The sequence below is a fragment of the Rana temporaria genome, chromosome 1 (genome assembly GCF_905171775.1).
Source record: "Rana temporaria chromosome 1, aRanTem1.1, whole genome shotgun sequence".
NCBI classification, from domain to species: Eukaryota; Metazoa; Chordata; class Amphibia; order Anura; family Ranidae; genus Rana; species Rana temporaria.
In genome coordinates, this window is record NC_053489.1 from 384,852,453 (window position 1) to 384,867,032 (window position 14,580).

Genomic DNA, 14,580 nt, shown 5'->3' on the forward strand with positions numbered 1-14,580 from the left:
GTTTAGGATCATTATCCATTTGTAGAAGCCATCCTCTCTTTAACTTCAGCTTTTTCTTAGATGGCATCAAGTTACCATCCAAAATTTGCTGAAATTTTATTGAATCAATTTTTCCTTCTACTCGTGAAATGTTCCCTGTGCCACTGGCTGCAATACAACCCCAAAGCATGATTGATCCACCCCCCCCCCCCCCCCCCATGCTTAACAGAGGTTCTTTTCATAAAATTATGTGCCCTTTCTTCTCCAAACTTACCTTTGCTCATTCCGGCCAAAAAGTTATATTTTAACCTCATCGTGTCCACAGAACTTGTTTCCAAAATGCATCAGGCTTGTCTATAATGTTCATTTGCAAAGTTCAAACGCTGATTTTTGTGGTGAGGACGTAGAAGAGGTTTTCTTCTGATGACTCTTCCATGAAGACCATATTTGTACAAGTATCTCTTTATAGTGGAGTAGTGTACCACAACTCCAGTGTCTGCCAGATCTTTCTGGAGGGATCGTGCAGTCAAACGTGGGTTTTGAATTGCTTTTCTCACAATCCTGCGAGCTGTTCTGTCTGATGAAATGATGACTGCCATTTCTTAATTACATTCCAAACAGAGGATATTGACATCTGAAAACGCTTTGCTATCTTCTTATAGCCTTCTCCAGCTTTGTGAGCGTCAACTATTTTCAGTTTCAGTCTTCTAGACAACTGCTTAGAAGAACCCATGGTGCTGATTGTTGGGGCAGGGTCAGATAAGTCTAGGCATTTAAAACCTTTGAGATTGAGATCACCTGGTCTTCCCAGACGATGATTGAGAACAATCCAAAGAGGGCAGTGCATGCTATAAATTCTGCAGGGTGCTCAAACTTTTGCAGACGCCATTTTTTTGTTTTCTGTAATTTTGAAAGTGTAAATGATGGAAATAAAATCTAACTTTTTTTGACATATAAGGTCTAATCTGTAATTTGATGCCTTTTGGAGATCTTGCCTTGGCTTCGTTATGCACATTAATACAAATTTTTTCCTGGGGTGCCCAAACTTTCGATCCCCACTGTATATATATATATATAAGTCATATGACATCCAGCAGGATAACATACCCGCGGGGGCGTGCAGCGTGGCGATCATGACTGTGGCGTGTCAGTCTGACAGCTGCATCTCCGATCGTGGTAAGAAGCCTCTGACAGAGGCTTCTTACCACGTGATCAACTGTGACCAATCACAGCTGATCATCGCGTGAACCAGGAAGTGCTGGTAAATGTCATTCCTCGGTTTGCGCTGACAGGGAGAGCCGATCGGCGGCTCTCCCTGTCAGGGGGGGGGGGTCTGTTCTGATAATCAACAGATTGATTATCAGCACAGCCCCAACAAATGTATTCATCAGCTGCCAATCGGTGCCCAGTAGCTGCCAGTCAGTGCCCCATCATAACCACCTGTCAGTGCCCAATAAAGTGCCAGTGTCCATCACATTGCCAATCAGTGCCCATCATTAACACCTGTCAGTATCTGCCCAATCAGTGCTGCCCATTAGTGTTGCATCATCAGTGCAGGAGAAAACAAAATATTATTTTTGTTTGTTTAGTAAAAAATTTAAAACCACAGGAGGTGATCAAATACCACCAAAAGACAGCTCTATTAGTGGGAAGAAAATGATAAAAAAAAAAATTTGGTTGGGTACAGTGTTTCATGACCACGCAAGTGTCATTCAAAATGTTCTGAAAAAAAGGTAGAGGTTGGGTATACTGAGGCAATACCTCTGCCCCTAATAAGGGTGCTCATATTGCAAAAGAATTGAGCAAACTCTCCCGTCCTGAAGTAATTTCTTTCAGGACAGAAAGTCTGAGTATACGATACAAATACCTCTTATACCCATTAATAAAGTGCTCGTAATACTAATGATTCAGCTTAGTATGGAGCGCAGCATTCAAAGAGAACATATGTACGTAGTAGGCAAGAATGAACCTCAAAGAGAACTTCCTGGTTCACGCGATGATCAGCTGTGATTGGTCACAGCTGATCATGTGGTAAGAAGCCTCGGTCAGCTAGATCCAGTTTGTCCAAGGGGGTGACATGAAGGATACCTGCCGAGCTGTAAACTTATCGGATTGGGTAAACCGGTCAGATAAGTTTTTGGCTTGAAGATGCAGCATCAGAACTTATGAACATAACTCCCTAGTTCTAGGGAATGCCTCCGGCATGCCCGATTGTAAAGGACTGAATTTTTTTGCATTCAGAAATCCTGTTCCTTCCATGTGCATGGAAAATAAGGTCTGAAATAAAAGTGACAAATATATAATATCACATATATACAGGCCATAAATCTTGTATTTCTAAAGGGTAGCAAACTGAGGGGGCACAGTGGCGGCAATTGATGGCATGGCACAGTGGCTGCAATTGATGGCATGGCACAGTGGCTACAATTGTTTTTTTTTCTCTCTCCTCTGTTTGCTCCCCCTCCCAAAAAAAAAAAAATTGAGCATCAGCCGCCATGGACAACCACTTCTATGGCTGCTCAGCTAACAGACACCATATACACAGGCCTAGAAGGCACCATATGCACAGCTTGGTTGCTCTGTGGCAAACTGACCTGAGGCAAAATCCAGATAGTGCCAGAAGCAGAGCCCAATGCCCAAACGTCATAATTCTCCGGGACCGACACCTCAGAAGTCAAAAGGTCTCCTCAACTGACAAATTCTCCAACTGCATTGTCTGACAATAGTAAAAGTCAGAAATAGAATCAAGACGGGAGGTTAAAGAGGCAGAGCCATGGCTGATTGGAGGCCAGCCTCCACATCTTTCATCAGGCAGGATCTGGGTACAGTCCCCAAGACGCTGCAGAGAATTATACAGACCTGAAAGCTGCAGAAGGAGCCACAGTGTCTGTGGTGCAGTAATAAAAATCATCCTGGAAAATAAGTTACCCAGAGAGCGAGAGAATACCTTCAGAGAAGAATGTACTGTAGGCTACTCTCAGTAGAAAGATGAGGTCCATCACCCAAGGACACTAGCATAAACTGAGGATAGCTGGGAGGGTTCTATGTTCCTGTAGCCTCTCTTTGCCAGTGTCCAATCACCTGAAGGTAGCTGCATGTAACCCAATCCTAAAGGATCTGAAAAAGTCTGTGACCTGTAAATGTATGATCCCCCCCTTAGCTTTTTCCTCTTTTTTTTTTTTTGGAAGAGCAGGGGTGGGCTAGAGCTCGTGTGAGCTTTTTATTGTGATCAGTGTCTATTTCGTTGATTTTCTCCCAGCCACTGTCAATGTGACAATAATTGAAGGGAAAGCCCCAAATAAAGCAAGACCCAACAGGGGTACCGATTCCAACCTGTTCTGGTTAAAACTTAAAAGAAAGGTTTTGGCTGGACATGCACTTTAAACAAGAGCAAATGGGGTTTGCATGCATGCGGCGCCGGGAGCGGACACAATCTGACTGAGCTCCGTTTACCAACAAACTTTTCTAGCTACAAACAGCGATCCGGGTGCAGTAAGCACCTTCCCGGCCACAGGATCAGACAATGCAGCGGAGGGCAGCAGGAACGGCGGGGAAAAAAAACCTACCCCCCCCCCCGATCTGTTTGGAGCGCCAGGCACAGGCTACATGTCAGACCTTCTCTCCCAAGATGGAGCCGGATCAGAAGAAGCAGGGACACGCGGCACAGCCATATCGCAGCCCGACCTTCCCTCACTCTGCGGCAGCTTCACCAAATGCCTTAGCCATCCCACAGACCATCCAGATGCCGGATCCTTTCTCCTCCCAGTCACAGAAAGAGCTGACAGATAAACACAGAAGTGAGCTCCCCAAGTTCTCCCCCTCTATGGGGTCTTAGGACGAAGGCCGAGATTATGCAGGTTCCCCCACCTCCTCAATGGACAGACACATGGCGGACCTTACAGAAATAGTCCTGAGTCAATCCAGTTCCATGGCAGATCAGGCTCAGCCACCACAGCCTGCTCCCTATTCTGGAGATGCATCCCTACTGGCGCGATTTTAGGTATTGCTCCAACAAGAATTGTCTAAAGCCTGCAAAGCCATGACAGCAGAGATAAGGGGTGACTTCCAATGTATTGGGGAGAGACTGGACATGATTGAATCCAAAGTAGATGGCACGGTGGGCAGGGTTAATCAGAATACTAGGATGATTTCCTCCCTGCAAGAGCAACTTGACCAAGCCAACACAAAAATCGAAGACCTGGAGAACAGATCCAGACGCTATAATTTTAGACTGCGTGGATTGCCAGAATCGATCACTAATCTGGAAGACACAGTACACACCCTGATGCGGGACCTTATCCTGGGAATTTCCCCTCATCATCTGGAGCTCGACAGGGTGCATCGAGCCTTGACTGCCCCGAGAACTGATGGCCTCCTCAGAGATGTGTTAGTAAAACCGCACTTTTACAGGATTAAAGAAAAAATTATGTCGGAAGCCAGGAGTAAGGGAGCCATATCCTTATTAGGCCACCAAGCCCAAATATTCTCCATCCAGAAGAGACGCGCACTGAAGCCCCTATTGTCGCACCTCATCAATCGCCACAAAATATCAATGGTCTTTTCCCTTCCGTCTCTCATTTGCCTACATGGGCAAGATGTATTTGTTTGCCAACTTCCGAGATGGGGAGGAAATCCTGCTGGACCTCGGACTAATCACTAGGGAACCTCTATCCCATCTCTCCAGCAAGCAAGGGAACGACAGATTTAACCCATATGGTCCTCATCAAAGTGGTTTGACCCGGCCATGGGAGCACACGGATGAAGCAGAACTGAATTACGATCTTCTGACCCAGAGTTCCGGCATTGACTGCCGGTACTGATGTTGGAAATTCTGTTTGTCCCGGACTCAAAAATTTCATTGAACTTTTTTTTTCGTTTTGTTGTTTTTCTCATCCCCCTACAGGCACATGCTTATGGTAAGCACTGTCATGAAACTGAGCCGTGGACACCTGAACTCCAAATCTGGTACCTCAGAAATATTTTTTTTTCTCCTTCCCCCATCTTGGTTCTAAGCTGAACAGACAATTACGTTGGCCAGAAACCGGTTTTCTATTTTACACACTGAATTTGCCCGGTTGTATTTCTGTTAAGGTTTTGTCTCCCGATTACATCTTTCCTTTACAAAAATAGGAGTGGAAAGAAACCGGGGCGGAAACTAATGCCACTTCTTGGTAAGCTTGTCCGGCCTCGTTTAGAGGGCGACAACCTCATGATACATTATGGGAAAACTGAATTCCCAAAGATCTTTGACCTGCATTACATTACGAGATGTTACATTGTTTATATGTTGTAATGGGAGTCACTTTTGGGCACAGATTTAGCCAGGAAATAAGGGACATATGTTGGATTGTTTTAGCATGGGACAGTAATCCACAATATACTCAAGAATGTCTAGAAGAACTAACCCAACAGGTCAATAATAGTGTAAGTCATTCAGTGTGGGGACACATACTGTTAAGATGTTAATCACCTCCAGCTACCTGGCTGTAGTCATACAAGCTTGCTGTGATTGCATTCTATTGTCTATTGTGTTAATTAAGCCTGGCTCCTAAGATATTTCATTGTGCTATGCTAACTAACCCTGTATTTTGTGAAAGTTCTATTGATGCTAAAATGTGTTGCGAGTTGGCACACTCTAAAAGGTCAGATGTCTGACTTATGATTACTAAAGGAGTGCGTATTGAATAGAAGGTGAAAAGAGCCGGAGTCATGACGTCTGCCATGTCAGCTATAGTAATTAACTCATGTAGATTCGGTACCAGAAAGTCTGTCTAAGATGTGGATTGAGGGGGACTCGTTAGGACCCATTGTGTGATGGTGTGGGTGGAGTGTGTCATTGTCCCTTTGATTACTGCAGCATGCTTTGTGGTTGCCAACTGTATAAAAACCTGAGTTTTACCATTAAAAGATCTATTCGTTTGGAACCAGAGAACAGAGCTGTGTGTCTCGTTTTCTGTGGGAAATCCATATGGATCCTATCTGCTGGCTTGTGGAGTGTCGGAAGCGGTCTTAGGTTGGTGGAATGGAATATCGTAACGGTGTTAACCCCTGACCGTTACATATGTATTGCAACTTTTTTTGACGCGCTTATAATTAGTGCGTCAGTACATTGCTCTAACTTACTACTCTTTCCTTTCTCTTACTTTTTTTCTACGTGCACTCCACTCACCGTACCCGATGGTCCCTCCTCAGAGCGATAGGAACTCGGACGAGATGATGGAACACCACAACAGGCAAGTGCAGTCTATGGAACCACCATGTTGAGTACCCAATCACCCAAATTCACTGTTGTCTCCCATAATTTACAAGGCATAAACTCCCCAACCAAAAGGGCTAAGGCCTGCCACCAATATCATACCTGGGGAGCTGATATAGAGCTCCTGCAAAAAAAAAACACTTTTCTCGGGCTTCAGCACCCAAATACCTTAGTGCCAGCTACCCCACGGGTTACTTTTCCAATGGCCCAGAGAAAAAAGGAGTCATCGCGATTTGCATTGCTAAACGCGTACCCTTTACCCCTGATATGGTTATAAAAGATAAAGAAGGGAGGTACATTATGGTGGTTGGGGGAAATCAACGAACAGGTCATAACCTTAGTCTCCTATTATGCCCCAAACTAGGGACAGGTACAGTTCTTTGAAACCATACTAGTGACACTAATCCCACATGCAAAGGGTCAGACCATAATAGGTGGAGACAGTAATGTACCCTTGGACCAAGCCCTGGATAGGTCTAATCCACACAAACCAGTTTTGAAGCACACTTCGAGACATGGCTGCAAACTAGCTAGGTTGTTGCATTCATACAACCTAATAGATGTCTGGAGAGATCTCCACCCGACCACCAGAGATTATACACACTATTCTCACGTACATAAAATCTACTCCCGTATCGATCATGTTTTCACCTTATCACACCTGCTCCAAAATATTGACCGTAGCGTGGTCTGACCATTCCCTGGTGCAAATCTGCTTATCAGACTTGGGGACGAAACCGACACAAACGACATAGCGCCTTAACGCCTTCCTACTTAATGACCCTATTATATTCACCTAAATTGAAAAGGCCAAAGGCCAATACTTTGTCGACTTCGAGCATCAACTGGGCAGCGCACAAAGCCACGATTCGCGGCCATCTGATCCAATTAGCCTCTAGAACCAAACGCATACATGCCCAAACAATACAACAACAAGAGACTGACCTACAGGCCCTTATGCGAGAGCAGAAGAAAAACCCCCAGATAGATTTAAGATTTAAAATCTACGCAGCACGCACAGCTTTAAATCTTAGCCTCACTACTAAAGCTGAGAAGCAACTCCGCTGGTCCAGGCACCGTTTCTACATCTTGGGAGACAAGCCAATAACCCCATTAGCTAGGAAACTCACACCTCGTCCATACAACCCAGCCCTACCAAAATTACACTTGAAAGATGGCAAATTGACCCAGAATCCACAACTAGTGGTAAAGGAATTCTGCTCCTTCTACTCGCAAAATTATACGAATCCCCGAACGCATTTTCTGCAACTCTAGCTGATAAGTTCTTTAGGGACATATCTTTACCTAAGGTAGCAAATGATCATATTGAGCTGATGGAGGGGGATTTTACAGAAGGCGAAATCAGAGCAGCTATCAAGAGTCTGCACCCCTCAAAGGCACCTGGCCCTGATGGATTCTCAGGTCATTACCACAAGAAGTTATCAGAGTTGTTGGTGCCCCACCTATGCATCTTCTTTAATGTAATGAGGAAAGAGTCGGCTTTACCCACATATGAAAATGCAGCTTGTATTCATGTCATCCCTTAACCTGGGAAGGACCATGGCGACTGTGCCAATTATCACCCGATCTCAATCAACGTAGATCTCAAATTGATGACCAAAGTTCTGCCAAACGGAATGAATACCTTCATATCCGGTTACATCCATCGGGACCAGGTGGGGTTTGTGCCCAATCGCCAAGTGCCTGATCAGACCCGACGCCTAATAGATGTTATTTCGGCAGTTCAGTCCAACTGGCAGACATTGGGGACCTAGGAAGAGCATGCTGTTGTCATTAGACCTTTGTAAGGATTTAAAAAAGGTGGAAGGGACCCAAGTAGTTTCATCCCAATAAGTAATAAATGGAAACAGAGAGGATAGTGGGATTATAACGGTGCTAAATTAAATAAATTATGAACATATCAATAAATTTTAATAAATAAAATGTTATGAGAAAATATAAATTACATGACAGACAATTTTAAAAACATATGTATTATTACAAACATAACAATATTTCAGGGTCGCTGGAATTCCCCACTGAAAGTAGATTACTGGTCAGATAAGATGGTATCTCCCAATATATTTATATTTCTGTTAGAGCTGGCTATCCAATCACTGGTCTTAATATAACCCCTGAGGAAGCCATTTTTGGCAAAATATATTGGGAGATACCATCTTATCTGACCAGTAATCTACTTTCAGTGGGGATTTCCAGCGACCCTAAAATATTGTTATGTTTGTAATAATACATGTTTTTAAAATTGTCTGTCATGTGATTTATATTTTCTCATGATAGTTTAATAAATTATTAAATTTATTGACATGTTCATAATTTATTTAATTTAGCACCGTTATAATCCCACTATCCTCTCTGTTTACAGACCTTTGTAAGGCTTTTGACTCCCTGTCATCTTTTTATGCACTAAAAGGCTATGGGTTTGTGGGTGTTGCAGACTCTTTATAGTTTACCCACGGCGAGAATCCAGGTCAAGGGATACACTTCACCTCAAATATCCATATAGGAACTCAACAAGGGTGCCCCCTTTCTCATTCTATTTTTATGTGCCCTGGAACCATTGGCTATCAAAATTAGGAGTCATCTAGACATAAAGGGCATACATTGTGGGGAGCTCGAGCACAAGTGAGCTATGTTTGCCGATGATTTGCTCATACTCCTTTCTTCCCCGGTCACGTCACTGCCAAACCTATACCAAACATTGTGCCATTTCTCCATGATCCCTGGCCTTTCCATCAACCATTCGAAATCGGTTGCCCTCAACCTCACTGGACACGGACACAGTAGCACAACTACAAATATCCTTTCCATTTAAATGGCAGACAAAAGCCCTCCCATACTTAGGAATCTTCCTAACCCCCACTCTAGATAAGCTGTATCAGGTAAAATATCTCCCCTTATACAACAAGATCGTGCCCAAAATCCAACGATGGGGTAATTATCCTTTGTCGTGGTTCGGTAGACTGCATGCGTTTAAGATGAATCTTTTACCAAGGTAACTGTATCTATTTAGAACATTGCCATCTCAATTCGTATACCAGATTTACACTCATTCCAAAACAGGATTTGTGAAATTTATATGGGGGAATAAGAGACCTCAGGTGAATAAGCGCACCCTATATACACCTAAGTTGAGGGGTAGCCTGGGAGTCCCGGACTTGGCTAGATATTTTTATGCAGCGCAATTGGCACAGCTAATCCACTTTCACTCAACACCCGTTTTCCATCTGGATGAAAATCGAATCTACCTTGCATCCCACTAAACCAATCAGTTACTTGATGTGGCCTGAGACCAAAAGACAGACCAGACATGATGTGTCCTACACTATCATTTTCATTGAACCTATGGGACAGACCGATGAAATCCCATAATTTCAAATCCCCACATACTCCCATAGCCCCCCTAGTGGGCAATACAGACTTCACCCCAGGTCTCAATTTCCAGTCCCTCGCTTGGTGGACAAACAAGGGTTTGATACGAATAGCTGATCTCTGTGATCATGATTTCAAAATAGAGCGACAATTTTGAAAAAAATTCAATATTTTATACTTTTTGCTATAATAAATATTCCCCAAAAACATATAATTTTTTTTTTCCTCAGTTTAGGCCGATACGTATTCTTCTACCTATTTTTGGTATAAAAAAAAAAATCGCAATAAGCGTTTATCGATTGGTTTGCGTAACATTTATAGCGTTTACAAAACAGGGGATAGTTTTATTGCATTTTTAATATTTTTTTTTTTTTTTTACTACTAATGGCGGGGGACGGGACTGTTCGAATTTCCCTTCTAGACTACAGTAATGTTAACTGGTTATGTTTACTTTTTTGTTAAGAACACATTGTATAATCATAGTAAGGTATGGCAAACAGTTTACACCAAAATTTCAGAAATGTTTTGCAATTTTCAATAAAAATCATTGAAACACAAAACAAGAGCAAATACTACCTATACCAGTCAATCTAAACAAGTAGCAAAGAAATGTATTGGGACCTGCAGCCACATTTTCCTGAACCCTGGAGATGAGCAAAATTGATTGCTAGGAGAGACACAAAAACATTTACAATTTAATATACAAATATATAAAATACATTTGACCTTACCAAGATTTAGGTTCACCAAAGTGTAGATAGTTAACGCTGTAGAGATCCATGTCCTCAGTGTGCCAAGCAAATGTTGTCTTCCACATCCCAAAATAGAGGTAGGGTGTATTAACACCTTCAATAATAATGCCACGTTCATGTTCCACCATATCTAGTAGAGTATTAAGACTGGCAATGTTCCATAGACGTACATCCTATATAAATTTAAAGATATAAAAAAAAAAAAAAAACACACACAAAAATATCAAAATCTTGTCAACAATACTTTAATAAAAGCAAACTCATATAGGATTAGGTCAAAAATGAAGTCACACGTATACATACAGTGGATCAAAAAAGTATTTAGTCAGCCACCAATTGTGTAAGTTCTCCCACTTAAAATGATGAGAGGCTTGTAATTGTCATCATAGGTATACCTCAACTATGAGAGACAAAATGTGGAAACAAATCCAGACAATCACATTGTCTGATTTGGAAAGAATTTATTTGCAAATTATGTTGGAAAAATAGGATTTTATCCTCACCGTAAAAATCTCTTTCTCTGAGTTCATGGACGGACACAGCCTTAATCTTGACTTAGTGGGTATTAGCCTTCCTTTAGGAGTGGACTAGGCAGAAACTTATTTAAAAGGTTAACTTATCATACACACCCTATAGCCCCGCCCCCTGAGAGAGGTGTAACCCCTCTCTCTGCATCTCGCAGATCAGTTTGTCAAAAAGTAGTACAAAACATAAAAAGGAGGGGAGGGTGCTGAGAAAGAAAGAAAGAGATTTTACGGTGAGCATAAAATCCTATTTTCTCTTTCGTTCATGGACGGACACAGCCTTAATCTTGACTTAGTGGGACGTCCCAAAGCAGTGTCAAAATGAGGGGTGGGAACAGCAAAAAAAAATTAAACTTCACCCCAAAACAGAGCTCCTCAACTAAGGAGTTGCAATTCTAAACAGCCGCCTGCAAAATTTTGCGGCCGAAGAAGCATCCGAAGATGCACTCACATCAACTTGTAAAGTTTAGTGAAAGTGTGACCGGGCGACCAGGTCGCCGCCTTACACACCTGGGAAACAGACACTTGATGTCAGAGACCCCAAGAGGCACCATTGCCCTGGTCGAATGCATAATGATAGGGAGGCGCCCGACCCTTTATGGCGTAAGCCTGATCAGGATCAGTCGGGTCCACCTCGAAATGGTGGCCGATGAGACCGCTGGGCCCTTCTTGGGACCAGCCACCGAAACAAACAGTGAGTCTGAACTCCAGGACGGAGTAGTAACAGACAAGTATATTCTCGGAGCTCGGACAGCGTCCGAGGAATGCCACGTCGTCTCCTTAGGATTCGACGGATGAGAGCACAGGTATGGCAGTACAATGTCTTCCTTGAGATGGAAGGTCGAAATTACCTTAGGAAGAATCTAAGGCTGCGAACGCAGCACCATCTTATCCTTGTGGAAGATCAGATGGGGAGCCTTTCATGACAAGGCTGCCATCTCAGAACCAGTCCTAGCTGACATAACAGCCAAAGGGACCACTTTCTGAGAAAATGTCAACAAGGGAACTTCCCTAATGTTCTCAAACAGTGGTTCTGAGGCACCTAGAGATCATGGGGTTAAGCCATTGACTGTAAGGCAGGATGACCTATGGGACCTTGCGACAGCAGATCCTCTTGTGGCGGTAGACGCCAATGTGCGTCTGCTATTCAAATCCCCATGGAGGTAGTGGAGGACGGACCGGAGGAGCCACCTGCCGATCCCCCTGTAGAGAGGTTTTCACTAGAGAGCGAGTCGCCAGGGGTCGCTGAAGAAAAACAGCCAGGGCAGATATCTGTCCCTTAACCAATAAGTCCGTGGATTCCACTTCATTTCCTCGCAAAAAGGCTAAGTAAGCTCTCCAAGTGCGATAATAAATCCTCCTAGAGGTTAACTTCCTAGCCTTCCTTATGGTAGGAATCACAGAATCCGGCAGGCCCCGGTCTCTTAGTACCTGGCTTTCAATAGCCATGCCGTTAAGCCAGCAACTGTAAAGCAGGATGCAGTATGGGACCTTGTAACAGCAGGTCCTCTCTCATCGGTAGACGCCAAGGGACATCTGCTACTAGCCGCACTAGATCGGTGTACTATGGACGCCAAGGCCAATCCGAAGCAATTAGGATCATAGGAATCCCGTTTCCCTCTACTCTGCAAAGCAGAAGTGCAGGAGCTTTAGAGGGGAGAAGGCATAGATTAGCCGGTACTGACTCCACGGCGCCACCAACGTGTCTGTCGCGTCCACCCATGGGTCACCTGACCTGGCCACAAACCTCAATACCTTCCGATTGAGTCGAGACGCCAGGAGATGTATGTCTGGAGTGCCCCTTCTTGGGCAAAGGAGCTGAAAACACCTCCGGGTGCAGAGACCTTTCTTCTTCAGTTTTCCACACCCGGAATGTATAAGGCCAACAGTGCCGGTATGCTCCTTTCTGCCCACCTTAGGATGTCAGCGACTTCTGACGCTGCAGCCGAACTACTTGTTCCTCCTTGATGGTTGACATATGCCACCGCCGTGGCGTTTGTCCGACTGGATCCTGACTGGACGCCCTCGTAGCCTCTGACCATGTGGAGAGGCACAGCCTGATCGCCTGAAGTTCCAGGACCTTGATCGGCAATGGGAATCCTCTGGAGACCAGCGACCCTTGGTCGACTGAACCCCCGAGACTCCCGCACCGGTAAGGCTGGCGTCCGTCGTGATGACTATCCAGTGATAAGGAAGGAACGACTTCCCGGACAGAAGTGCCGGTGAGGTCAGCCACCACACCAGGGAGGGAGGGGGCCTGACCAGGTGGCTCACCCGGATCTGATAATCCAGGGATGATGGGCACTAGTCCCATCTGTACAGAATCTACCTTCTGTAGCATTCGTGTGTGAGATAGCGCTTATGGTACCGCCTCGAAGGAGGCCACCACGAGGCCCAGGCTCACAAGCAAAGCGGAGTGACGACCCTTTCACGGATGTCAACTACCGCAGTCCGAAGATCTGCAACTTTTCCACAGGGAATCAAACCTTTGCCTCTGAGGAGTTCAGAATCAATCCCAGATACACTAGGCATTGAGTCGTTACCATTACTGACTTCTGAATGTTCAGTAGCCACCCAAGTGTCTGAGGACCTGAGTTATAGACACGCTCACCTCTAATTCTGAGGCTGAAGCGGCCCTCTGAAGCAGGTCGTCCAAGTAGCCCACGACAGCGATGCCACGTTATCTTAGTAGGGCGAGAATTGAGGCAATCACCTTGGTGAACACCCTTGGTGCCGATGCCAGGCCAAAGGGGGGAACCACAAATTAATAGTGGTCTTCCCCGACCGAAAGCGCAGAAATTTCTGATGCTTTGTGCATATGGGAACATGTAGATAGGCATCCCTGATGTCCATGGATGCCAGAAGGTCCGCCGGCTGGAGGGTAGTAATGACAGAGCGGATTGATGCCCTCCGGAATCCTTGTACCTTCACAAAGCAATTGAGGGCCCAGAGGTCCAGGATAGGATGAACACCCTCCTTCTTTGGTACAATGAACAGATTGGAGTGAAACCCCTGAAACTGATCCTATACTAGGACAGGGATAACTACCCCGCGTTCCAGCAGGTCCGAGGAGCCGGTAGTAGCTGGAGGTTGGAGGAAAAAAATATGTTTGGTGGGCAAGATAGGAACACTATCTTGTACCCTGATTAGACAACCTCGCAAACCCACCGGCCGGGAACCCGAGCAGGTCGCAAATTCGCGAAGATGTCCCCCCACCCGAGGGATGGGTGGGGGCGCACCCTCATGCGGACATGGTCTTGTTAAGGGGTTGTTGGGTTTGCGAAACCAGGGACGTCTCTGTCCCTGAGCAGGCGTTATATTGGCCTGTGGTTTTCTTCCCGCAGTGCTGGGCGGGCGAAAAAAAACGCTTAGGTGCGGTAAAGTAGGGCCCCTGTCGCCGACGTGGCTCCTTTCCCTTATAGGTCTGTGGGAGCTAGAGGTCGACCGATATATCGGCCGATATTTGGCCGTTTTGGAGAAATCGGCATCGACCGATTTTCATCTAAATCAGGCCGATATTTAACATGGCCGTTAGCGCTGCCTCGGATCCGGAGCTAGGCTGAAGCCGCGGCCTTTCCTGATGCAGTGACCGCGGCGGCAATCCGCGGATTGCCGCCTCGTTCACAGCATCAGGAAAGGCCGCGGCTTCGGCCTAGCTCCGGAGCCGCGGCCATCTTGG

General features: G+C 45.1%; 1 protein-coding gene across 2 annotated transcripts in view; it reads right to left on the reverse strand.

The window, feature by feature from the left end:
• KDM4B (lysine demethylase 4B) overlaps nt 1–14,580 on the reverse strand; it is a 609,325-nt gene that overhangs the window by 457,118 nt on the left and 137,627 nt on the right. For both annotated transcript variants that reach the window (XM_040322534.1, XM_040322533.1), the window contains exon 5: nt 10,357–10,550. In XM_040322534.1, the coding sequence (XP_040178468.1) occupies nt 10,357–10,550 (194 nt within the window). The remainder of the gene's footprint in view (nt 1–10,356; nt 10,551–14,580) is intronic.